General features: G+C 47.9%; 1 protein-coding gene across 29 annotated transcripts in view; it reads left to right on the top strand.

Moving 5' to 3' along the window:
• Nucleotides 1–25,471, top strand: part of EIF4G3 (eukaryotic translation initiation factor 4 gamma 3) — a 79,562-nt gene that overhangs the window by 23,565 nt on the left and 30,526 nt on the right. For 5 of the 29 annotated variants that reach the window (XR_014158735.1, XM_081870700.1, XM_081870680.1 and 2 more), the window contains exons 3-10: nucleotides 3,432–3,575; nucleotides 6,109–6,213; nucleotides 13,753–13,848; nucleotides 14,682–14,795; nucleotides 17,961–17,996; nucleotides 22,420–22,440; nucleotides 23,058–23,237; nucleotides 24,629–24,743. Coding sequence is in view for 28 of the 29 variants with exons in the window: in XM_081870691.1 (XP_081726817.1) it covers nucleotides 3,432–3,575; nucleotides 6,109–6,213; nucleotides 13,753–13,848; nucleotides 14,682–14,795; nucleotides 17,961–17,996; nucleotides 22,420–22,440; nucleotides 23,058–23,237; nucleotides 24,629–24,743 (811 nt within the window). In the remaining variant the exon portion in view is untranslated. The remainder of the gene's footprint in view (nucleotides 1–3,431; nucleotides 3,576–6,108; nucleotides 6,214–13,752; nucleotides 13,849–14,681; nucleotides 14,796–17,960; nucleotides 17,997–22,419; nucleotides 22,441–23,057; nucleotides 23,238–24,628; nucleotides 24,744–25,471) is intronic. The other 24 variants (XM_081870698.1, XM_081870686.1, XM_081870697.1 and 21 more) reach the window with 15 other exon arrangements.

Genomic DNA, 25,471 nt, shown 5'->3' with positions numbered 1-25,471 from the left:
CACAAATAACCCAGAGATGCATTTTAAATAAAAGCAAACATTCTACTCATGTAAAAAACAGCAGGCAGGCCCCACAAATAACCCAGAGATGCATTTTAAATAAAAGCGAACATTCTACTCATGTAAAAACAGCAGGCAGGCCCCACAAATAACCCAGAGAGGCATTTTAAATAAAAGCAAACATTCTACTCATGTAAAAACATGTTGATTCCCGGACTGTCCGCTGGCCGGATTGAGAAGGCGATTGGGCCGCATCCGGCCTTAGGCTGCCTACCCATGGGTTAAGGGCACTCCTGAATCAGGTGACATCTATGGCGATGTGCATTTTCTGTCAGCTTCAGCTTTAGGTTAATATTCACAACTGTTTCAAACCGGAAATTTTAGGACTCAGGCTTTTGCCCTGTTTTGCATGCTGTGGGATTAAATTGTGCCCTACCCTCTTAAAACTGGAGCCCATGACCCTCTCTCATATACACTAAATTAAAGCCCATTTTTCTGTGCAAAAGGAAACTCCATGGTGGGGTGTTTTGACTTCTCAGGCCAAGCATTATAAGCATGATTCAATAAGTAATGTGTCGTTACAGTAAATTCATGTGTGTTTATGACTCTCTAGCAGCCGAATGTTGTGGAGAAAAGCAGTTTTTGTTCTGTAATTACCGTATTTTTCGCCCCATAGGACGCAGCGGCCCATAGGACGCACCAAGTTTTTTGGGGGGAAATAAAGGGAAAAAATTTTATTTCCCCCCCAGGCGCTTGTGGGGCCGGCAGCGGGGAGAAGCGCTCTTCTCCCCGCCGCCCGCCTTCAGACCAGGTCCCGGGACAGCGGGAAGACGCGCTGCGCCTCCCAGCTGTCCCCGGAGCTTGCGTTTTTTTGGGGGGGAAATGAATAAAAAAAATTTATCCTCCCCCAGCTGCGGCTGCCGCCCCAAGCCTTGCGCACACCTGCCCGAAGCACGGGGCACCCTCCGGAGGGCTCCCCGTGCTTCGGGCGGCAGGCTGCCGCCCCAAGCCTCGCGCGCCCGGCAGGACCTCCCACCGGGCGCGCAAGGCTTGCGGACGCTCGCCCGAAGCACGGGGAGCCCTTCGGAGGGCTCCCCATGCTTCGGGCGGCAGGCTGCTGCCCCAAGCCTCGCGCGCTCGGCAGTACCTCCTGCCGGGTGCGCAAGGCTTGTGGACACTCGCCGGGGCTGCAGGCTGCTGCCCGCAAGCCTTGTGAGCCCGCGGCAACTCCCGCCGGGCTTGCAAGGCTTGCGGATAGCTTCCTGAAGCCTGGAGAGCGAGAGGGGTTGGTCGCACCGATGCCTCTCGCTCTCCAGGCTTCAGCGAAAGCCTGCATTCGCCCCATAGGACGCACACACATTTCCCCTTCATTTTTGGAGGGGGAAAAGTGCGTCCTATGGGGCGAAAAATACGGTACCTGCCTTGCTACTGTGCAGTTCTGGGACTTTGGCCCACAATCCAGGGCATCTCATTCAACTGGTTTGTGGCCTTTCTGTGTTCTCCCTTAGTATCTTCGCTTGTGTATATAGAACCACACAGAAATCACAGTGTTTTTGCTCCCCACCTTTATTGCCTCTGAGCAGATACAAAAGGTTTTCCTTTATGTATGCTGCTAGGTAGGTAGTCTAAAAGTTTCATTTAGTTGCAAACCAACATGCATTCATTTGTTTATAGTGACCGTCACCATCCTTGTACCCTGTAGAAATTTTGGACTGAAGCTCTTGTGTCATGCTGGAGCTCTCTGTGGAAAATGGGATTTGTAGTCCTAAATATCTGGTCGGTAAAGGATACTTCACAGCCACTGATTGCAATTGCATGATTTGCAAAATCTGTTAGCGTGCTGCCAAAGCTTTCTGTTTCTGCTGTGGAAGGGTGGGTTCATATATTATGATTATTTTTTAATGAATTGCATATGTTTCTGTGTGAATGTGCTGATAGTACAATATGTTTTGCTTAATGCTTATGGGTTGTATCCCATATTAGTCCTACTCAAAGTAAACCTATTGAAATTGATAAGCACGGCGAACTTAGGGCCATTAGTTTCAGTGGGTCTACTCTGGGTAGGACTTTGCTGGAGACAACCCTGTGTTTTTAAATATACTGTAAGTTACTCAGAATCTAGTAAATAATAACAATAAAGTAAAATTTGGGAAAGTTAGTTGAACTGAGTGATTTCAAATTAGTATCTCTTTCCTTGGGGATTTAAAATATTAAAACTTGATGTATTCATATTGAATTGTTCCAATTATTTGGACCAATCAGGCCCTGCACAGCCTGGGCTCTGGATCTCTCCAGGAGCACCTTTCCCAAGTTGCTCCTCCAGTCCGCGAGTGAAAGATCAAATGGGGAGAGCTGCTGTTACCAGCTCTGTCGCCTCTTGGAAGATGAGCTTCTTCACCTGCATCATCAGGTGTCCTAGGACTTCCTTCTAAGGAGACCACCTTCAGGCCTGCTTTCAGTCTTTCTTCTCTGCCAGGCATTGAGTGACTTCTGTGCCCACTTCAGAGTGCTGCTGTTTGACTTGCAATGAGGGTTGTGTTTAGTGCTCCTTCAGTACAATTTTATGGGGTTGCATCCAGCTAAGTTTCACTCAGTGTATACCTAAATCAGTTGTGTCCATTAACTTCATTAGCTTTACTCTTGAGTAGGACTAGCATTGGCTACAAACTGTAGGATTTATCTTTTTGGGGGGAAGCCTCTTTGAGTGTGTCTCAGGGCCAAATAGGAATTTAAGAAGAAGAAGAGTTTGGATTTGATATCCCACCTTTCACTCCCTTTAAGGAGTCTCAAAGCGGCTAACATTCTCCTTTCCCTTCCTCCCCCACAACAAACACTCTGTGAGGTGAGTGGGGCTGAGAGACTTCAAAGAAGTGTGACTGGCCCAAGGTCACCCAGCAGCTGCATGTGGAGGAGCGGAGACGCAAACCCAGTTCCCCAGATTATGAGACTACCGCTCTTAACCACTACACCACACTGGCTCTCAAATTCCAAAATAATTGCCAGCCACCTGTTTCCATTGGATGCTTGATGCGGACCGAGCATGTGCCAAGGACGGGGATGCATTGGGAAATAATGGGAAGTTTTACAAGGAAAGATAAGCGCCTTCTCGTTACTGAAGCTCTAAAGATTTCTCAAAGCAAGGCAATGTTGACTAGGTGAAAGGCTCGTCCTTTTGCCATTGGAGATGTACCCTTCATCTGTGTTCAAGTTCTGAGATGCAAGATAAGGCGTGTGAACAAGCTCTGCTCCTGCAGCCTCTTGCTCTCCCTGTCCTTTTTTACGGGTGGCCAGAGAGACGGTGAGTGTATCCAGTGGTAGCTAATTGTGAGCCAAAGGATGGATCGCTTCCTTTTCCTCCCCAGGTCTGTAGCCTCAGCATGTAAATGAACCCCCATGGAGGGAGCTTTACTAATCTCTGGTTTTACTAACAGTTTATCTCCTCACAGGTCACGCAGGTTGCGAGACAGCCAGGCCCTCCTGCCCCCTCCCCTTACTCTGCACATGAAATAGGCAAGGGGCACCCATCCCTTGCTGCAACGCCACCAGGACATGCCTCCTCCCCAAGCCTCACCCAGGTAAGGTTTGGCGCCTGCTTCTCAGGTCTGAGTTGCCTTTCTATAAGTTTATGGGGTGTGGGTGAGATCTTGGCTTTGCGCAGTGCTAACCCTGGTCTGCATGTTACTTTCACTTGAGCTGCTCTTCCTCTTGCTGGCCAAGGATAGGGGAAGAGGAGAGGGGTTCCCTTTAGGGCGCTCCCCACCCCAACCCCCTCAATTGGAAATTGGCAGGGACGCCTCTCGTGTCAGACTAAGCGCTTTTTTTTGCTAAGTGGCGGTGATTTTAATAACATGCCTTTAGGCAGGTACATTTTTCTTTTCTGACCAGCACTCATTGCATGTGCTGAAAGAGAAAATGGACACAGTAAAAATAATACACGTGGACAAGGAATTTAGATAATTGAAAACCATAACTTGTTTTTAATCACTTAATTCCTCAAAACGTTTCCAAGAGACGAGGGATGATGTGGCAAAGCAGAGGAGGAATGTATTTGTAGTTAGCAAAGGTAGCGCAGATGTGCTGTCCAAGGGTGGGCCTCATGCCTAGGCAATGTGACCTGTGGCAGCTTCAGGCAGTGAGCTGCTGAGCACCAAGGCCTCCTTGGCAATGATGCCTCAAGGCAGAGTGTGTGGGAGCTTTCAGAAGCATACAAGTGGAGGGGGCATCAGCCCCTTCTTTGTTTCTGTAGATTCCTGCATGAGACTAGAAGTCTTGGTTCTCGGACAGATGAGCTGGTGCTTGAAATCCTACTTGGAACATAATCAGCTGCTTTGATTCCCATGATAACTTCCAGACCCTCAAGCGTGATGCAGGGCCCCATTTTGGTTCCTTAGTAAAGGAGGAATTGGGGGTGAGGCGAGGTTGAGCTTTTTTTATACAGGCATGAGAGAACCCTCTGCATCTGTTTCCTCCAGCCAGACAGTGCATGAGTCACTCAAGTTGTTGCACCTTTTCCAGTGGACTTGACATGTGCATCATGTGACAGTAGGCATGACACCCCACCAGTTCAGCTCAAAATTTGCTGCCAAGTTTATTGATAGAAAAGGATTTTGTGTAGTCTTGTGTGTTAAGAGCCTAACCAAAGAAGACAAAATTGCTCTGAAAGTTGTGGAGTGGCTACTGTAGTAACTGTTGTGGGCACCAGAAACAGCTACCCTGCCCAGCTGCATCTCCATGACCTCCAACTCCTGTTTCAATCCCCAATATTCCAGAAGAGAGACGAAAGCCACAACCTTTTCCCACCTCCAGGCATCAGAAAAAAACTGCAAATATTCCTTACGAATTTATCAGTTGAGTCCTGAGTACAGTGAGGTTCTTCCACAGAAAGTCACTCCAGAATGTTGCACCTCCGATTGTGTAACGCCTTCTCCAGATTTCTTACCTGAACTTAAGTCATGTCCAAGTCTGGCAGGTCAGCCCTGCACAGAGTCTGCTAGTCTTCTTAGTTTGATTCTAAACAAAAGCAAGGGGTGTCCTCCTCGCCTCAGAAGGTCTTGCAATTCTTTGTCTGCCAACAAGAGGCACTTCTTGTTCATTTGTTATAGATCTTTCTCTGATGGGTCCAGATAATTTTGAATGCCACCGCTTCCTCCACTTACAAAAAGGGGGGGTCCATTGCTCACCCACTCAGGGCTTAAGGCAATTGTTAACCAATATTTTGCCCGTATTCTCAGTTGTTAACAGGATATGCACTCTTGCTTCTTTCCAGGGCACAGGCCTAAATTTACCAAAAGTAATTCACATTTTTGATACATGGCATAAGAATATATAAAGTCTTGTACATTCATCTTTGGGATGTTGTCATGAGTGTAGCGTGCTGATCATAGGAAAATGTATTGGTCACCTGTCTCTGATAACTGATCGTATTTCTCCACTTTTTCGTTTTCCCCCCTGGAGAGGCAGTCTTACTGAAGCACATAGTAGCTTGTTCTGTAAAAATGGTTGCCTGCATAGATCCATTTGGTTTCCCCATTCAGATCCCTGCAACCTCACAGGAGACTTGGAGAGGGGGGTGTCAAACAAAGGAGCTGGTCTCCTGCAGGGGGCGTTGAGAATTGATGGCAACTGGTCCACAGACCTTTCACATTGCTGTTTTGAGATTAGCAGAGTCCTGCACTTGAAGCCACTGAGAGCATAATGACAGGACAGGTCACTACTAATGGGTACCCTTTTATCTAGAGTACCAAGCTCTGCTGACAACAATTCCCTAGTCCTAGAGTAGGGGAAGAATGGGTAGAAATGTCCCTGGGATGCTTTTGTTCATTTAGCCCATTGTAAAAAGGCAGGTAGAAAGGGAGGTCGTCCCCATCCAGGAGTGTAGAAAGTATTTTGAGAAGTTGGAGGGGATGCATCTGCTCCCATCAGCCTGGTAGAAGGGGAGAGAGAACGGAGCATTGACGTGGAGATGTGCCAACCCCTGTCCATCCCCCACCCGCCCGCCATCATTCTCGTCCTCCCCACCCCCCTCTCTCCCTCTCTCTGTCTCTTTCTCTGTCACTCTCTTTCTTTCTTTCTCTCTTACTCTGTCGCTCTCTTTCACTCTCGCTCCAGCAGCCAGGAGGGAGGAGGGACAGAAGCTTTCCACCCCACCCAAGAGCCAGCAGTCTTTTTGAAGATCCAAGGGAACTGGTGCAAAGGATTCTGGGATGTGGGATGGTGAGTGACAAGAGGAAAAAAAAGGTTAAGTGATGCCCCGCTGGAAAAGCCTGGCTCTTGTTTTTCTAATGGGTGGAGATCTCATTTAGGGTGGGGCCATTGTGGCTTACAGGGGAGGCCCCTCCTGCAAAGGCGTGGAAGACTCAGGGCAGAAGGAATGTTCATGGGGAGCCTTAAAAACATGTTGAGAACTTGAGATGTATGGAGGAGCTCCGTTCAGTATTTTGCCCTTGAGGCATCTTACCATGCCATCTGGACTTTTTGCTTCAAAGCTGTTGCTCTGTCTTGGAAAGTGTTAAATTCTATGGCAAAGTTTCAAATTTGGAGTAGGCGTAGATGTGCAGGGTGAGAGTCTTAGCTTCGTGTCCAGTCTGAGGATGGTGGCTTAGCATATTAAAGGCCCACCTGTGTTCCCAGCCATTGGCAGTTGCTGTACCTGTCGGCCCACATCTGCCTCCCCCATACACTCTGGGTTGTGTCCAACATTTGTTTTACACACAGTACACCCACTGAAATTAATTATCATTAGTCATACCCATTAACTTCAGTGGGTCTACTCTGAGTAGGATGAGCATTGGGTGCCACCCTCTTGACTACTTGGGCTGTCCCTCAAACAGCAGGGATTCCATTTTCCCTCCACACCCTTTATTCAGGATTGCTTATAAGGGATTTTGCATGTGAGGAGGTCAGAAAGTGAAGCTTTTCGCACTAACCTCAGTTTGGCAGTGCCGAGGGAGGGCTGGTCTTGCATTGAAAGTCGCTTATACTTGGTTTGGCGCTCACTCATTGCTCAGGTTCAAAATGTTTCCTTTAGGAAGGTGTTTAATTAAAATAGGAAAGTTTCGGTTCCAAACCTTTATGATGTGTTGGTGTGTGGGAGCCGTGGAGAGCTATCCAAGGTCCACTGAAAGCGGTCCAAAGGGGTGGGGACAGGAAAATGCAGCTTGCATCATGACTTCTGTGTTGCTCCTTTTGTCTTCCTGGACCCAGAAGCACATGGTGTGGCACATAAAGGGGAAAAGAGAGGCTCACAAAGGGAGAATAGAGAAGTGGTGCTGTAAGGCATGTACGGGGAGGGAAGTGGGTTAACAGAGAATGGGTCATAGAAGACATTTAACTTTTGTAACAAAGCTGTTCTGTGGTTAACATAGTCGTGCAGCCCTGTTGAGTTCTTGCAAAGGTGTCCCACTTGAGTATCTGAGTGTTTTACCCCTTGATTTAGAGTTTTCTTGGCCCAACTGATGATGCTCTGAGTGGCAGAGAATAAAACGTCCCCTATCTACATGATGCTTTTCTGGGAAAATATTTTTATTATCCTACTTGAAAGGGTTTTTGCAGTTTTCTAAGCTTTCATGAATAGGAGGTTTATTATTTAACTCCCAAGAATGTAGTTAGACTTTGTTTAATATTCAGGTAGCCCAGAACCAGCGATTTGCCTTCCGAAATGAAGAGATTCTGAATTTCAGAAATTCCACACCCACTCACGACTCTGGAGTTTTGTGACCTTGGCTGCCTTTTCCTATGTGGCTTACTCTAGGATTGTCCCCTTCCTGTCCCATTTGGCTGGGTAAAGTATAGTAGTAGTGGAAAAGGCATTAGGAATTGTGCCATAGGCTTTGGTGAGTAGTGTTCTCCTATGTGGTGCCTTAAGTGAGTCATGTTTTCCTGCAAGGCATTTCCAGAGTTCTCTACAGCTTGGTACCCTCTTGGCTGTAACAGTGTGGTTAGAGCATGGTGCTGATAACGCCAAGATTGCAGGGGCAATCCCTGTAAGGTACAGCTACATATTCTAGCGTTGCAGGATGTTGAACTAGATGATCCTCAGGGTCTCTTCCAACTCTTTGCTCAGCCTTCCACAGCACTTCCTGATGGTAGACTCTGCTTTAATAAAGCAGCGTGTCTTGGATCCCATATCACATGTAAATATGGCATGATGTAATACGCTGTCATCGGTGTGCTGCCATAGAAAACAGCATGTGGGATGTCATTTTCAGTGTGGGCTTTTGAGGAAAAGTCATGTTGACTGTTGTCCTTTTGTCCCCAGTGCCCAAAAGCATTTTGTTTTGTGCCTGCTGCGGCAATTCATCAATGGAGTGGGAGGAGATGGGGGTTTGCTTTAATTCATAATGTGACTCAAAAGCATGTTGTGTTTAGAAGGAAGCTCTACAGATGGGAACGTGCAGCAGTGCCAGCCAAGGTCTCTTGGGCCATTTCATGTAAGGACATGCTAGTCTTCTTCCTTTTTGCCCTGGATCACCAGCAGTGTCCTTTGCTAGGCTGAGGAATAATCTCAGAGAAGTTTAGCTCTGCAGTCACAGGATGCAGCCTTCCTCTTTTTGCTTCTTTTAAAAAGCAAAACTCTTGCAGCTGGACTGATATTTTGATATGTGGTCCACTCCATTCCCTAAAGAAGAAAAGAAAAAAGAATCCCTCTTTTGAGAACCTTAAAGGAAGCATTTGCTAGTGCTGGCTTACATTCTGCATGCAGAATTGATAGGCAGAGAATATCTATATTTTATATAAATAGCTCTCCGTGGAACTTTGTGTAGACGGATGGAGACGGTGTGGCTTTAAGGAGCTTTGAAGCCACTGAGCCATCTTATGGACTATGGATGCTTTTCCAGTGAGCTGTTTTGGCAACAATTTCACAAAGGCCTTCTGAAATCTAAGGCAGCTATTTTAAGTGTCATTAGGTCACGGCTGGCTTTCGAAGGAAAGCATGAAATACCCAGGGGCCTTGTTGCTTGTAGCTAGAAGTAGGATTAAATTGTCAAATGCATTAAGGTGGTGAGAGTGGAACCATACCTTTTCCGGGTCCGGCCTGCTCATGAGATGCTGTGAGAGTGATCCCTGGCCTAACCCTTCCCAGGGACTGCAAGCCTGTCCTCATCCATGGGACATTTCAGAGCTGGGATTGTGTAAGGGTGTGAGGTGTTGCTGGTTTTGTCATGTCTTTCCTTGGTGGTCCCTCAGATGCACCCAGCATTTAACCTGGCAAGTGACTTCCTGTGGGCACGGAAAGTTCTCAGGGTGCTGAAAGAATTCACAGCGCTGAGGCAGAAATTTCCACTCGGCTGCTCAGAGCAGGAAGCGCAAGAGCTGTGCGTGACTCAGCATTTTCTCAGCCTCCCCCTGACGTGAGCCTGGCTTTCGCCTGTTTATTCCTGGCACATTTAGTGCAAGGGCGGGGGGGGGGGATCTTGTTGCACAGCAGGTCTAACTCCTTTCGAAATGCAGATAAAAATAATCCTCCCCTTGTTGTTGTTTGCTTATTTCAGCTGGCAGGAACAGAGGGTGGGGGTTGAATGAGGGGGAAGGTCCATGGTGAGAGGATTCTTTGACAACTTGAAACACATAAGAATTCCTTTATCATACCTCTTACTCCGAGATAATGTAGGAAGGAGGAAGTGCCATTGCTTGGCGGCAAAGAACACCCATTGCCTGCATCAAGCCCCATATTCACCAGTCTCTTTGCAGGGCTGGGGGTCACCCTTCTCTGCCTGAGACCCTGCAGAGTCCTCACTAGTAAGAGGACAGCCCTGGGTTAAATGAACCAGCTGGCTGACTCGGGAAGAGGCAGCTGCTTCTTCTTTTTTTTCTTCATTAAATTCATTCAAACATATAACATCTACATACATATATCTGAATGCTGGTGTTTAAGCAGTACTTACAAAATAACTACCAAATAATGTAAGCTTCTTATCCCAGACTACTGTTTGTATAGAAGGTGATAAACCGTTTAAGTTAACCAAAGTTTTGTAACGTAAGGAAAGTCCTCTGTTTTCATTTTTAGCCATATACATAAACAAAACTGTTCCATTTGATTCCAAATGAGTCTTTGTGCTTCAGGCCTTGTGTCAGTTTTATTTAATTTTTCCACAAATACAGTTTGCCACACTTTGTTGTTCCAGTTTGTCAGAAAATCCCCCTCTAAGTTGTTCCAGTATGGTGCTGTTAATGAGCCTGGCTGCTAGGAGAAGAGAACTTCTTAAAGGTTTAAGCTGCTAAGTTAATATTGCCTCCCGTGAAAAGGTTGAGGAGCGCTAGACACTTTGTCTAGTAATTGCTTTTATTTGCACAAACAACTTCCTCCTCCTTAAGTCCACATGTTCATGGGCTTATCTGCACCATGCATTTGAAGCATATGGCCTCCCCCAAAGAATCCTGCTTTGAATGTATGGTGTGAATGTGGGAAGTGCTCTGCAAATTGTAGTCATCACTCATTGCTGTGTCTCACGGTGCTACAGCATTTGTAAAGTTTAGAAATAATCACTGCTTTTTTTAAAAAAATAATACATGTCCCAACCCTCAGATGTTGAGGTTGGACAGGCTAGAATTGGAGTTAACCTGGATACAGATTGTTGTGGCAGGGAATGCTCTTGGTGCATGGCAGGAAGCACTTCTTCCCACCCCAGGCCAGACCCTGATTGGTTCCCCAGGATTACATTGGAGCTTTCATCTCGCCCTTCTGGGCCAGCTAATTGGGCTCTGAAATTGGACTCAGAAATGTGGCTGCTAATTGCCGCTTGCTGATGTACTCCAAGACAAAGACAGTGAATTGGAGAAGAGATTGGGTTGTTGAGTCATTGCAGTGGGCTTGATGCAGCGAGGCTGGCAAAAGTTAGGGGTGCTTCATGGGCAGAATGTTTCCTGACTGGAGCCAAAATTTGCTTCCTAAGTGACCTTGCTGCATCTTTGTCTGATTTGCCATTTCACTCCACCTAACAAGACAGTTGCAGGCTTCAAACATCTGGTCATCCCCAGAGCCATGCAACTGAACAGCTCCTGAAAAATGCTATTTTGCTGCTTCAGGCTGCCCTGGCTGCCCTCTGTTGCCCCTCCCTTCCACCAGCCTGGAAGGTGGTTAGGTGCCTGCTTTGGATTTTGCCTCTGTCAAAGGCAAATCACTACAGTCGTGATTGTTTTTCTGGCATGTTTTAATTAGCAAACTGCTTCTGAGTATCTGTGCATACCCTGTACTAACTTTTCTTAAATAGGGTGCTGTTTGAGCAGCAGCTTAAACTAGATGACTTCCAGAGTCCCTTCCAGAGTATTGGGCTTGTCCAGTGCTAAGGTGGGACCAAAATCCACCCGGTCTCAGAAAGCTGCACTTGACTTTAATCTATTGACTGTAATAAGGGAAGGACAGTATGATTTATTGTCACACACCCCTTTTAGGAGGAGTTTTCATTCAACCTTTTCAGATTCAGCACCTATCCTTAGCCCAGAATGGCATTAGGGTACCCACTTCTTTTTTTGGCCATTTATTTGTATGGTGGTAGTACTGTTGCTGTTGCAACTTGTTTTAGGCTAGGTTGCAACATTGCAGTGGGTTCCGACTAGGGACCTAAGAGGGTGTTACTAATTGTGTTTTACCACATTTCTGCCACTGATCCCTTTGTTCAGCTGTGTACTCTTGAGGTCCAAGATCTCACAGTTTTGAGCTGCTGACTTTGAAACCTAGCCTGGTCCATCTTGGAATTCTGCATTCAATATGAGCCAAATGACTGCCTTATGCCCTGCTTTGAGTGTTTGTAGTCACATGTACCTGATGATAAGAGACTCTTTAAAAAAAAAGTACCTCTGTGCACAAAAAACACACACCTCGCATACGCACACACATATGCACAGCAGTATTTTATCTCCCCGAATTTTAGAATGATCCACTCCCTGGTTCTCTCATTGCATCTGGCAGGCAAATCATAAAATGCTGAACAGAATAAACTTTAATGATCCACCACTTTTCAGACAAATAAGCCGATTAAAATTCTCATGTGCATTCATCTTTCTGTGCCAAGCAGAGATCAGTAGGCAAGATAATTATCCCATTCAGCTGGGATGGAAGAAAGGCAAGTGTCACATGTTTCAGTGAGAGCCTTGAAGGATGGGCAGAATTGAGCAATGGCTTATGGAGGTGTCCATAGCATCTTTTAGGGGGCATATGGGTTGGTGATCCCTGATGGAAGGGCAACAGGTATTGCTCTAAACCTGGCAGTTGTTTGAACACCCAGAGACCAATTATGGATTGAGCCTGGCGCGCACAGGCAACCTGCATACAGTTGTCACTTGGCTTACCCTTTGTACCAGCCTTGCAGTTAAGCACTAGCCTGGTAGCCATAAGTGACCGGGAATTCTGTTCAGGCATGTGAATGGACTAACGGAGGAGGGATAGATCACTCCATTTCTCTACCACCATCAGTCTGTTTGAGTCCTGTGTTAGCTGCAGTGGAAGGAAGGTTTCATCCTCCACAACCAGGATAGATAACTGAGCCTCCTCTGCCAGTCTGCTTGGTGGAAGAACTTTTCCTTTCATAGCCTGTGTGTCAAAACTGGCTATGGAGGAAGGGTATGCTGCTCTGGCACTGCAATTTGCTTTAAGCTGTAGGACTGCTCCAGGGCTCAGGGTGTGGTGCTCTGTTGAGTGGGCTGCCTCTGTTGAAATGGGGTGATGGGGAGTTTGCTTGCTTATGTGAATGGGTCCTCCAGCCTGTGTTATGAGCTCTGTTGCTGGGCAGGCTTCCCCTCCTACCAACAAGCTGGCCTTAACGCAGGGGCCTGTTAGGAGAAGGCACTGCTTTTCTTGTGAAATGACAGTTGAGGTGTCATTGCTTAGACTTAACTGGCTGCAAGAGGTTTACCTGCTTTATCTGTGTTGCTGCCTTTTGCAAAGGGCCTTATCTCCTCCTCTACAGGGCCCTGGAGCAACCAAGGGGGCTGGGAACGGGGCTGTTTGCTGTAGTCTTACAAGGAGGCTTGGACTGTTAATGGGAGCAAGAAGGAAGGTGCATTTAACTCCTGGCCACATAGAGTCAAAGGGCAACAGTAGAGCTTCTTTTTTAAAGTCTTCTAAAACTGTGTGGGTGTCAGATGTGCAAGCTGCCATTGTCCTGTCTTATAAAGAGGCACTAAGCCTCAGTCGCATCACTGTGACATAAATCCGGAAATGTTTTTCTCGAGCCAAATAGTCTCCTGATGAATATTGTAACGGGCTGAATATTCTGCTGCTTCTTGGCATGAATTAGCAAAACATTTCTGGCGCTAAGTGTGCCACTGAGCCATCCAGCAGGGAGGAGGATGAGGTGTGTGAGATTCTGTGTCAGTGAGGTGAGCAAGCCAGCAGGGTGGGAGTACCTGGTGTATAGAGTCTCAGAAGCAAATGGTTTGGCCTACAGGCACTGCTGGCAGACACAGAGGACAGCTATCTCTGCCATGGTTCAGCCCCCCCCCCCAGCATCATTCAGGAGATGAAACATTGGGCTGGACAGATTCTTGCTCTTGACCCAACATGGCAAATGTTGCAGTTAAGTGCCTTCAAGATAACCATTACTTTTAAGTGAGATAGTAGACACCCCCTAACTGTTGAAAACCTGAAGTTAAGGTTAGTTCCTTGTATCCGGGCTTTTGCATCAATGGCGTATGTCTGAAGGTACAAAGTGTAAGTCTAGTTGAGAGTTGAGGCAGCAGCGGGAAGGCATTTTCCATCCCGGTTGCCGTTGCTTGTCATGTCTTTAACCATCTTTCTTCTCTCTCCCATGGCAGGCCCCTTACCCCTCTGGACAGAACGCCGCACCGACTACGCTGGTGTACCCGCAGGCCCCTCAGACAATGAGCACCCAGCCTCAGACGCGCTCGCCGGTAAGGGAGCCCTTATTTTGCCTGCGTGTTGTGCTGCATCTGTCCAGCCGTCCAGCAAAGCCATTGCGTTGCACTTCCTAACCTTTTTGCGAGTAGCTTCCCTGAGAAAAAGGCACCCGAAGGACTTCCCCTCTGCTTCCAGGTGGCACAAGTGACGTAGTGTTGAAGCCCTCCGGGGCTCTCAGAGATGAAGAGTCAGATCCTTTTTTGAGTTGCCTGCCTGCTCTCCAGAAGCCTGTAAATGCCTACTCCTGGGCACTTCTGTCATTGCCTACGGTACTGGTGCCCTGCTGCCAGAGGGGGCCCTGAGCCCGGCTTCAATCTCTTGTGTTGATCCATACCACCTTGCATCATAAGTTTGAGTGATACAACCTGTGCCTTTCAAGGGTGTGTCTTCTGGTGGTGGCTGTTGTGTGGTAGATGCATGGACACCCCCTCCCTTTGTGTCTTTACCTTTTACTGCCCCCTTCTTTAAAGGGCTTGTAGCGAGTCGGGAAGGAGAAACTTGTTTCCTGCGGCCAATGCAATTCTGGGCTCCTGTGCTCACAGCCCAGCTGGTTCCAGCTGCACACTCTTGTTTTTTGTCTAGAAAAGGACCCTCCAGCTCATTCCCTCCTCACTCAGCCCCAGTAGTTGGCCACAATCCTGCTCCATGACAAACTGGTATTGAGCAGCAGAAGGGACACCCTTCCATCCCCAGTCACCCTTACTGTAGAAGGGCATGTTCCTCCCTGTTACGATGCGCAAAAAGCAAGAGCTGAAACATTCATGGCTGAAACGAGAGGGGAGAGTCTGACTCGAGAGCCGTGTCTCTAAACCAGTTTTCTTGACAGCCCAGCAGAGCAGTGCCAGTACATTGCCCAGACAACTGGAAGCGGAGGAAGGTTTTGGAACAGAGTCCGGTTTACAGGTCCTTGGCGGGAAGAGGCTGGATAAAATACTGCATTGTAAGCAATATAACAAACTGTACTCCCTTCTTGCAGGCAGTCGTGCCCCCGCGGCACCCCTTTCAGTTCTGTTGCTTTTTTTGGTTTCATTTTTTGACCACATTGTTGACTGATCTACAGAAAAGCACTGATCCGATCTCTGCTTTAAGCCGCTGTGTCTTGCGGGCTGCCGCATTCAGCGGCAGTTTGGAAGGGGCCAAGGCTGTCGAAGGTGGTGGCAGGAAGAAATTGAGGCAGGGTGCCCCCTCCTTAAAAAAAAACCCACAACAGCCACAACCCAATAACCCTGTTACAAATTTTTCAGGTGGTCTGAGTGATCAGGTACCTGAGATTTACTTTTCTAGCCCTTGTGGGGGATTTGCATTTGATTGGATTAGTCACTCGAGGGAAATTGGCAAGAACTCCTCAAAACTTTCCCCAATTTTGGCAGAAACCTTAAGACAGAAGAAGCTACCTATAACGTCAGCCATTTTTCTGTGGTCATGAACAATCCCCCCCTCTAAAATATTACCCTGCGTGCAGTCTTCTGCCATCGTCACGTTTTGTGATCATTACCACCCCATGACTAAAAATTGCTCACATAACATTTCATTTCCCCCACTCACCTCTCCTCCTCCCCTCGCAAGTCCAAAACAAATGCAAAATGGGCTAGGCTGAGCAGCTCTTGCATTTCGTTCTGGGCTTGGTTTCCATTGGTTTATTCTCCCTGTCCCCCCTTTGTGGCCCTGAAGGGAGGCTTGGGGGAGGGTGAGCGAGGGAGAGCGAGAGAGAGAGAAAGAGAGACAGCCCCCCACCCACTATGGCACCAGAGCCCCAGCTGAGGGAGCTGGTGGGCCCTGGAGTTGTTTTTGTGCTGGCAAATGAAGGGACCCTAGTTCTTCTTCCCATAGCTGCCCTTCAGCTTACTCCAATCTATTTCTGCATTCAAGGGCCATTGGCAATTGCACAGCCTCTGCCTGGACATGGCTACCTTTGCCATTCAGGTAGCTTGGTGTCATTCCCAGGCAAGTTTTCTGTTACAGCAGGGCCAGTGCCTCACACTCTGCATGCTAATTCCAGTTCGGAAGACTTTAAAAACTTTTCAGTGAATTTCTAAATTGCAACAGGTTTTTGTTTCTTTTTAAAGCAATTTGGCCATCGTAGCGAAAATGCTGAAGTGGGGAAGAGAAGAAAGAGCTATAGTGGGAGGTTTTGTTTTCAAATGGCCACAGCCAGTGTGCCCACAACACAGCTTTAACCCATGGCGGGAGAGGGGGCCCCCTGCCAAATATGCACAGAAGGAATTGGAAGCAAGACCAGCATCTGGCAGGCAAAAATTGTAACTCCAGGCAAAGGGAAAAAGGAAACCTATTTTTAATCTGAGCCAGCAGTGACTACAGTTTGTTCTGTTGCTTACAGTTACTTAATAGAGAGAGGGGCAGAGAGAGAGGCAGAGAGAAAGAATTCTGTCCGCAGGAATTATGCAGCCAATAGCCAATGGTGACAAGTGCAAAATAGACTAGGGTCTTTCTTTTTTCCTCCCACTAACGTTGAAGTTTTATTTATTTTTCATATAACATGTTTACTGGGCCGTTGGTTTTCACATAATTTTATTAAGTTGCAACTATCTGGCTCTGATTTCTGAGCTGTTTAGAAGTGATACTTCCTGTGGAACAGTGATAAGACAGGTACTTTTGCTTTTGGACAGATGAACACCAATTTTTTTGGTCTGTTACTGGTGTGCATTTGCTGATTTTCTGGGAATATAGACTTTCTATCCCTCAACCTATTTAACCAGAAGTAGACATGCTTTATGCTTTATGCTTCTCTGGTCAGATATTTACCATCCTACTTTGCTTGTGCCCCCACTTTTCACACTAGAGGCAGAGCAAATTTTGAACCATATTTCTGTGCCAAATTTAATATAAGAACTAGCAGCCAATTCTTGCTCTCAATTTGTGTGTTTCTCAACAGCTAGAGGATCAGTAGAATGGCAGAGTTGAGCAAACGGGCCAGAAACTGTCCGTTCAGCTGTGTTAAAGTGTTTAGGAAGTTTCAAGAAGCACATTGAGGTTTTGAGAAAAAAATGACATTTATCTGTTAGGCGTTTTGATGGGAAACAAGTGGTCTCTTTCTGCCTGAAATAGACGCTGCAGCCTGTTCTGTAGGTTTGTATGCTAGTGAGAGACTGTCTGCCGTTTCTGTTTCTGAATATTATATTTGGTGTGGAAAGTAGGTTATTTAAGTGTATCACAGTAAACTTTGGCACTTAGGAAAGCTGGTTTCTGCTGAGAAAGAGCTTGAACTCTCCAGATGTTTCCGCAAGGTAGTGGCAGTTGATCTGAAGGCTCTGGTAGTTTCCTTGATTTCTGATGACACTCTCTTCTGCTTGTTGGTTGTTGTTGTGAACTCATTTGCAGTCTCCTTTTGCTTTATTGTTCATAGCAGATTTTCTGTTAATGTTCGGGGGGGGGATAGTGAGTGTGGCTTTCCTCATGTGTGTTGTGGGAGAGGATAGGGGAGAAATATTGAGTTGATTCTACAGCATTGCAGGTCTACCCGTCCCCACACGCTCAGCTGCACTGAATATGCCGCAGGATTTTGCTTGCTTTCCGTTAAAAAAGGAAGGAGAGCCCAGTGAAGTTTTTAGAGGTTTCTACAGCTGCACTTAGAAAGCTTCATATATGCTAAGATATCAGCATCCCTAGGTGAGGCTGAGTTGTCTTTCAAGTTGTGGCTGTGCCACAGACAGGGCTCTCCATCCTGCACTCAGCTTTGATGCGCATCAGCAAGGGCTGGCCTGCCTTGCTTTTTTAAAAAAATAACTTAGTGTTTGGTTTTTCAGCAAACCCTTCTCCCCCTGCCCTCCTTCAACTATATTAGTGTTAGGGTGTCTTTTGGCTATCTAACAACTTTGGCAGGCACCTCCACCACCCACATTTTGAGCATTGCATTCACCTGGCAGCAGAGTTTTACCTTCTGGGTTTTTGGTACCTGTCTGTCACTGTCCTGCAGCACAGCTTTGACCGTGAGAGTGTGTGTGTGCATGTGTGTTGCGTTTTTTGTTTGATTTCCCCTTGTGGGTTTCTTTTGCATACAGTGTGACAGTTTTTGCCTTTTGTTGTGGTGTTTCTGACTCTCTGTGCCTTTCCTTTTTGTGTTTTTGTTTCTCCTGCTTCTCCTCAGTTTGCAGCGGGGCCTCGACCTGCCCATCATCATCAGGTACAGTACCCTCCTTGCCCCTCTTCACTACGCCTCCCCTTTGCTGCCAACTGGTTGGGAGGAAAATGTGCGGGGGGGGTGTTACTTGGCTGGCGCTCCACTAATTCCGCAGGCCATGTCCTGCACCTTGCTTTCATAGAATCATAGAGTTGGAAGAGACCACAAGGGCCATCGAGTCCAACCCCCTGCCAAGCAGGAAACACCATCAGAGCACTCCTGACATATGGTTGTCAAGCCTCTGCTTAAAGACCTCCAAAGAAGGAGACTCCACCACACTCCTTGGCAGCAAATTCCACTGTCAAACAGCTCTTACTGTCAGGAAGTTCTTCCTAATGTTTAGGTGGAATCTTCTTTCTTGTAGTTTGGGTCCATTGCTCCGTGTCCGCTTCTCTGGAGCAGCAGAAAACAACCTTTCTCCCTCCTCTATGTGAGGAACCCCCCCCCCTTTCTAAAGAGCCCCCTAACCCCATGGCACAGTCAAGCTTCAGCTTCTAACGGTTACTAATTCTGTTGCATCAATTAACAACCCCACTAACTGTGCTCCCTGGCTTTTGCTGCTGCCACAAAGCTTTCTGATGGCTGTTGGTCTGGGATCTTTGATGTTTGCTTGGTCAGGGGTGTGTGTGTGTGTGTGTGTGTGTGTGTGTGTGTGTGCTTAGTTTGGTTATCTAGTTCTCTTGGGCACCAGGGGAAATGGGGTCAGAATCCAAAAGACTTGCCCGGAGCAATTGCCACATTACAATACTCCAAGTACTTTCCATTCTGAGGATGGCAACATTCCACCTGAAATAAAAACACTATGAACGTCTACCGCAGTCAGGAGACTGCTTGATTTTCTTTACCAAATAGAGCCATGCTAAGTTGGAAACACGAGAAAAATCTTGAATAGTGAAATCGGATTCTGGGTTCAGGGGTTTTTCTCTGGTCTTGTGGGGCTGGCCCAGCCCACCTTCCATGCCCCCTTCAAGGCAGCATCTAGGGGAGGTGTTCAGCATCTGAGGTTGACTGCTGTGGATGGACCTATGAGTCCGCCACATTTCTACAACCCATCCTTGGTCAGAAACAACTCATGAGAAGGGGGTTGCACTGTTGTTTCATCTGAGCCGAAGCATACTGGAGTGGTGAAAGTGTAGGTCTGTGTAGCCCATCACACAAGTCACATCATAGGAGGGGAGTTCCTCCCCATGTAGCCTTAAATCATCAGGGAATAAGTTAATTATGATCTGCTCATCTTCTCTCTCCCCCCCCCCCCCAACAGACAGCCTGAGTTACTCTTGTGGCTGCTACTTGCTGTGTGGAGGGGTGTGGCTTTTAGAGGTGCTGTTTCTGGTTAAAATGTTGTGGTTTCTTCAGTTCTACATGCTGGAGATGCCGGATCCCATATTTTCTGTGGCTGTTAAAAGGGTCCATATCAGTGGGGGAGCAGGGGAGTACTGGGCTTCCTGGCTGGTGCTGTAGATTTTCAAATATCCTTTTACCATCTTCAGTGCTGGACGCGGTTACAGTTAGGTTAGCTTAGCTTTAGAGACGGCTTTGAAAAGTGTTGTAACTTGCCATAAACCTTTATGGTGTCCCATTGATTAGAAACCCAACTCAAAATAATCAAGGGTTAGCTTGGAACCAGAGTTCTGCTTAACTTCACATGTTACCAAATGGCTCAAAGCAAATGGGTGATGAGGAGGCAACTGGATTGATGGAGAGTTGTGGAGAGCTTCTTGGTTGTCAGGTGCAACTTGAGGTTCCTTCCCTCTCTCCTGCTGCCATTGAAAATGACAGGAACTCTGATAGTCTAATGCAGAGCACTCTCACAGGCATCATTTCCTGCAGTTATTGTGTCATAAGATGTTCAGGTCAGTGTGACTCATGTGCTCGCGCCATTAACTGGCAGCTCCTCCGGCCCAGCTGCTGTGACGCTTGGTGAGGCTCATTGAACTTGCCAACTGCTATTTGAAGACCGAGGGGGCTGTGGGCACGTCTTCCTCCAGGAGGAGTGCTATTCCTGGGACCCTTCTTGCTTCTGCGCTCATTCAATTAGCGCAAAGTGTTTGCACAAAGATGTGCAACACAAAGCTGTTGGAAGCAACTGTGAACTCCCCTGTGGGGAGGAGCAGCAAACCTTGTCAAGGAAAGGAGGGAGGGTGTGAAAACACTCTGCTTACCAGGAACTGAGGTTTGCCTTAGAGTGGGAGGGGTTTCTCCTTGGCAGCCTTTGACTCCTGCCTCATTAGGGAATCACATTTTCTATTTAAGAAAATTTCTATTTTAGTTCCCGCTGGGCAGATGCTGTGAATTCTGTCAGGCCTCTTAGTTTCGGGACTGCTGAGCAAGGATTCTTGTGCCAGTCTTGTTTCTCCAGCAGGCTTGGTCCCTTCTGCACACTTCTGGTGTGGTACACAGGTGGAACAATCCCTGCCCTCCCCGATCGGCTCTGTCACCTTCCAAAGGGCAGGGTTTCTTCTGAGCTCTTCAAGCTCCCATCTCCACTTACTTTCTTTTTTCCTCTCTTTCTCTCTCCCACCCCCCTTCCTTAGATAGTATCTGAGGGTCCCAAGATACCATGTTAGAGAGTAAATCAGTAGCAGGGGAGTAACCTTCCCACCACCCAGCCAAGATGTTGTCCTCAAACTGCAGCTAGGTGCCTTGAGCCAGATCCACCCCTCCTCTGATGCTGGAAGAAAATGAGCTATTTGTTCACACACTCACTCTGTCCTCCATTCAGGCAAACAAGAAGTGTGACTAGTGGTCAAGGGCACATTCCAGAAAGGCTAAAACATTTGGGGTTCAAAGCAAGGGCTAGTGATTGGTGCTGCCTAGAGTCCTGAGGGCCACCAGATCGAGAAGCCTGGAGAGCTGTGTTCAGGCCCTGGGTCTGAGGCCCCCTACCTCTTCCCTAATGGAAGCAGTTTTGCTCATCCTCTCATTCGGAGGCTGCTCTGTCAGGCAGCTGAAACTGTTGGGCTTGGGAAGTTTGGTGTGTCTGGGCATCCCACTGATGACCACCATCACAAAGCCTGCGTCTTAACAGCACCAGCCATGAGGGCCAGGGACAAACCAGTGGGCCTGCTGCATAGGGTTGGCCTTGACTCTTTGTGTTCCTGATTTAGCACAAAGTGCTCCTCCAGTGGGATTTGGAACAGGGGCTGGTATTTTGAACTGTTTGACAGAACGATTATAAAACAGAGAAAAGAACACCAATTCATCTCTGACTCTCTGCTGTAGCCATGGCCTCCATCATCTTGTCTGGAACCCTGAATTTCTTCACTAGTCTGTTAGTATTGCAAGTTGCAGGAGTTGGGATCTGGGAGGGGAGCAGCAGCTGCAGGAGTCTTGCATGTTCCCCTTCCAGACCCATTTCTGGTGCTGTTTTCAGAGCAGCATTTTGGGATTTCTTTCCAGCTCTTAAAGCTGGTCAGGTACTTCGTTGTGTTTGCTTGATCATCAAAGAGACTTTGACTAGTTGAGTCCCTGAGTGGCTGCTGGACCTGGTCTGCTCTCTAAACAGGAAACAAAATGCAAAGCTCCAAAGCATCACTTTTCCTTCTCTCTGCCCCACAGGCTGTCTCAGGAGGTCGAAAGTTGTTCTTTTGAGGGGTGGCCCAGACAATCTCGGAGAACTGAGGCAGGCTTGTCCGAGGCCAGCCAGTACATCCCTGCTGGCTGTGGTTTGACTTGACCCTGAGCTCAACCCCCTTGCACTGCTTAGAGCAGGACAAAATTTGTCAGTGGCCCGCTGTGTGTCCTGGTTTCTGTGCAGAAGATTGAAAGAGGAGGCCTCATGGCCATCTAAACCTGGAGTTGCCAGCCAGCAAAGCTGCTCTTGATAGCCAGCATAGCTGTCCGTCCCTGCCTGTAGCCGCATCCCAGGGGTTATCTTCTGCATTTCTCCTCCTCCCTATCCACCCTGGAGGTGGATCTCTTCAGACAGGTGGCTCATTCTGTCCTCTGCAGACAACCTGTGGCTGTGAAGCAGGGAGCCTTCCCTTCCCTTCCCTTCCTGCTTGACCACTAAACTTGGGGCTGGTTTCTCTCATCTTTTTTTGAGACCATCAAGAGGATTTTAGCAGGGTTCTGATGATCATTGGGCTGTTTCTGTTGGAGAGGAGAAGGCACCCCCAGGAAAGGGTAGTTGTCGATAGGACAACTTTTCCTAGCCATTTTCTTTCCACTGAAGCTTTAGTCCCTTGTTGTGTTTTGAGGAAAGCTAATGTCAGTGAAACAAATAATAATTTTAGAAAGCCCTAGACTGTTGCATGATGGTGACTCTGGCGAGGGAGGAGTCCTCGATGCCTACTGGAGGGGCTAGGCAGAAGGAGGGCCTTAGGTTGCATGCTGGAACCCCACCCACCCCTCCTGTTGTTGACCTGTCAGCTGTTCCATTGGCTTTCTTTCTATTTCCTGCTGCTTTCTTGCTTCGTTGTTGAAGGGAGGATTCAGACCCATCCAGGTAACTTTCACTACTGGTTCTGCATGGCCTCACTGCCTCTCGATCACATGCGCCATTAGCGGCCAGGTGTCTTAGTGCCTGACGCATCATTTCGCACATTGAATGTTGAGCGTTGGGAGATGTCGTCGTCACACGTCCCTAGTCCTCTGGTTGACATTTGTATGGTCAGAGAAGTTAAGTTTAGATCCAGGAAGGGGTTGCCGTCTACTTAGATCATGCCTGAAGTGATGAAGAAGCTTCCCCAGTTTCAGGCAGGTCAGGGAAGGTAAGTGTGTGGTTGGCCTAGGCAGGTGTCAGGTTCCTCTTGGCAACCCCTTTAGAGAAGTGGCCTTATACAGTCCATCTCCAAATGACACCCATCACCATTCCTGCCCTGCCCCCTCACTTCCAGGGCAGGACTCGTTAGATGCAAAGACTATCCTGGTCAGACGCATCACTTTTCCCCGCCCACCTGCGTTGCACGTGGGGCAAGTGGGCTTCCGAGGCAGAAGACCCTTGGCCAGAGAGGGCCAGCTAGTTGTTGATCAGGTGCATGGCGAAAGCACCATGAGTGCGGCGCACTGCTCTTCCAGGAGATGGCCGGCTAAAATATGGGGCTCCTTGCTTCCCTCCTCCAGTTTTTCCAGAGGCCTCAAATCCAGCCTCCCAGAGCAACGATCCAGAATAGCAGCCCTTCCATCCGTCCTGGTGCACAGACGCCAACCGCTGTCTATCAGACCAATCAGCACATCATGATGGTGAACCACCTTCCCATGCCGTATCCAATGCCTCAGGGCCCCCAGTACTGTATACCACAGGTAAGGTCACAGCACCCTTAAAATGATACAGTTGACTTGCATCTTAACCTGTACAATCGCAGCTTCACAGGCTTGGCACCCAGCCAGCTAACAGGGCACAAATGAAACCTACGCAAGGTGAAGAACTCATTAAGCCTGTGTGAGAGCTTCCCAGTCCCTGGTAAGCAAGTGAGAGAGCTTAAAAGCTCTCTGCCTTGCATGGGGAGGGCAAGACCCACACAATGCACTGGCATTTCAGCAAGGTAGTGATGCTCATGCCAGGGTGTTTCCAGGGTTGTTTTGACTATAAGCAATTTTGGTTTTATGTGACATCCCCAGAAAGGAACCGCGGCGCAAGTTGCGAGTTGACTGTAAAGTTTTGCCATTAATGGCAGGTAGGGCAAGTCAGGGAGGGAGGCATGTAAGTGCTCCTGTTCTTTAATTCGGCTGGTGGTGACGATGTATCTGCAGCTGCCTGCAGGTTGTGTTCAATGTCAGCCCTCCTGTGACTCAGCTGGGTGCAAGTTAAATCCACAGCACAGGTGTGCTTCCGTTTCCCTCCTTCCCCTGAGTTTTCAGTCCTTGGGTGGAAAAGGGGAATCGGTGCAGGTCTGGGAGGAATCTCTGGCACTTGGTACGCAGGCACCTGCCTTACCCAGGCCATTGGCCCACCTAGCTCAGTATTGTCTACACTGACTGGCAGCAATGGCCCCTGAGGTTTCAGGAGAAGGGGTCTTTTCCCAGCCCTATGTGAAGATGCTGCCAGGGATCAAACCTGGGGGCCTTTTGCATGCCAAGCAGGGGTTCTGCCACTTTGCTGAGACCCTTCCCCTGGAATTTTGGAATCTTCAATATATTTGTTTTATTTATTTATTGCTTTTTTAGCTCCCAGCATTCCTCAAAGGTGTTCAGAGCAGCATCGCATGGGACTGTATCCAGCTAAGTTTTACTCAGAGTAGACCCATCAAAATGAACACACCTAGGTTAACCAAGTCTGTTGATTCCAATGGATCTCCTCTGAGCAGGCCTACTGTTGGATACAACCCATGATGTTCAGTCTCCCCCTTTTTAAGTCTTCACAACAACCCTGTGAGGTAGGTGGCTGCGCCCTTTGTATCGCCCTCCACTGCTGCATCTTTTCCCTCTTTGCTCTGCCTGGTGTAGGAAGAGAGGCCAGTAAGTAGTCTGGAATTGTATTGATTGTGGACTTAGTCCCTGCTGCCAAGGGACCAGCAGGTCAGGAAGTGGGCGACAAACTGCCCAGCACTTGCCATGAGGCCAAGAGTTGGCATTTGCAGGGCCGAGTGGGGAACTGCATTAATGGCATCATTAATAAGTTAGCAGGATAGCTTTTCCTGCTCATAAAGTGCCTTGCGCCATTTTCTGAGCCTCTTGTGCCATTTCTGTTTCAGTATCGTCATAGCGGCCCTCCGTATGTGGGCCCCCCACAACAATATCCCGTTCAGCCGCCAGGGCCTGGACCATTTTACCCAGGACCGGGACCCGGAGAGTTCCCCAACGCCTATGGTAAGAAGAGGTTTCCTTTGAAGGGGGATGGGTAGCAGAGCAAGGGCCATTTGATATGGTCCTTTCACCCTGTAGACTGACCTTTATGCAAACCAGGCTTCCTGTGTTCGTATTCCACACCTTCAGCACTGTAGCATTCCCATTTTGGCTTCTCTGTGTTAAAATGAATATACAGTAGGCCTGCAGGTTACATTCCAGGGGTTCACATGCAAATGCAAAATCATGCAAAGCCAGGAAAAACCCCAGAATCACTCCCGTTTAACTGTCCCTGTCTTACTGGGCTCTGGGAAGGTCATGCGAGGCCTCTGGAAGAGGCGGGGGAGCTTCTGTGAGATCTTGCTGGAGTCTCACACAGTCTTCCAGAGGTGTTGCGCAGCCTTCCCAGAGCCTTCACCTTGCTTATCAAGATCTGGGAAGGTTGCATGAGATCTTGTATGACCCCTTATGGCTGCCTGCCCCCTCCAGTTCATTTATTTTCCTGCCATCTGCACAAAGCTGCAGTTGGGCAAATAAATCACATGTAAGTTGCAGGTCTAAATTGTGACTTGAGTAAATTTTCCTCTTTAATTTTGATGAATGAATTCTGTCACTTTGGCTGCATTGCCTTATTGGTGCGCTCTGGTCGTCCTGGGGCAGAGGGGGCAGGAAGAGAGTTAGGCAAGGACAACCAAAGCACTTAACTGCTGGAGAGCTTGCTTGGAGATGTTCCTTTGGCACCTGAGGTCAGG

The sequence above is a fragment of the Podarcis erhardii genome (genome assembly GCF_964252035.2).
Source record: "Podarcis erhardii genome assembly, chromosome: 7".
NCBI classification, from domain to species: Eukaryota; Metazoa; Chordata; class Lepidosauria; order Squamata; family Lacertidae; genus Podarcis; species Podarcis erhardii.
This window is presented reverse-complemented; position numbering and strand designations above follow the sequence as displayed.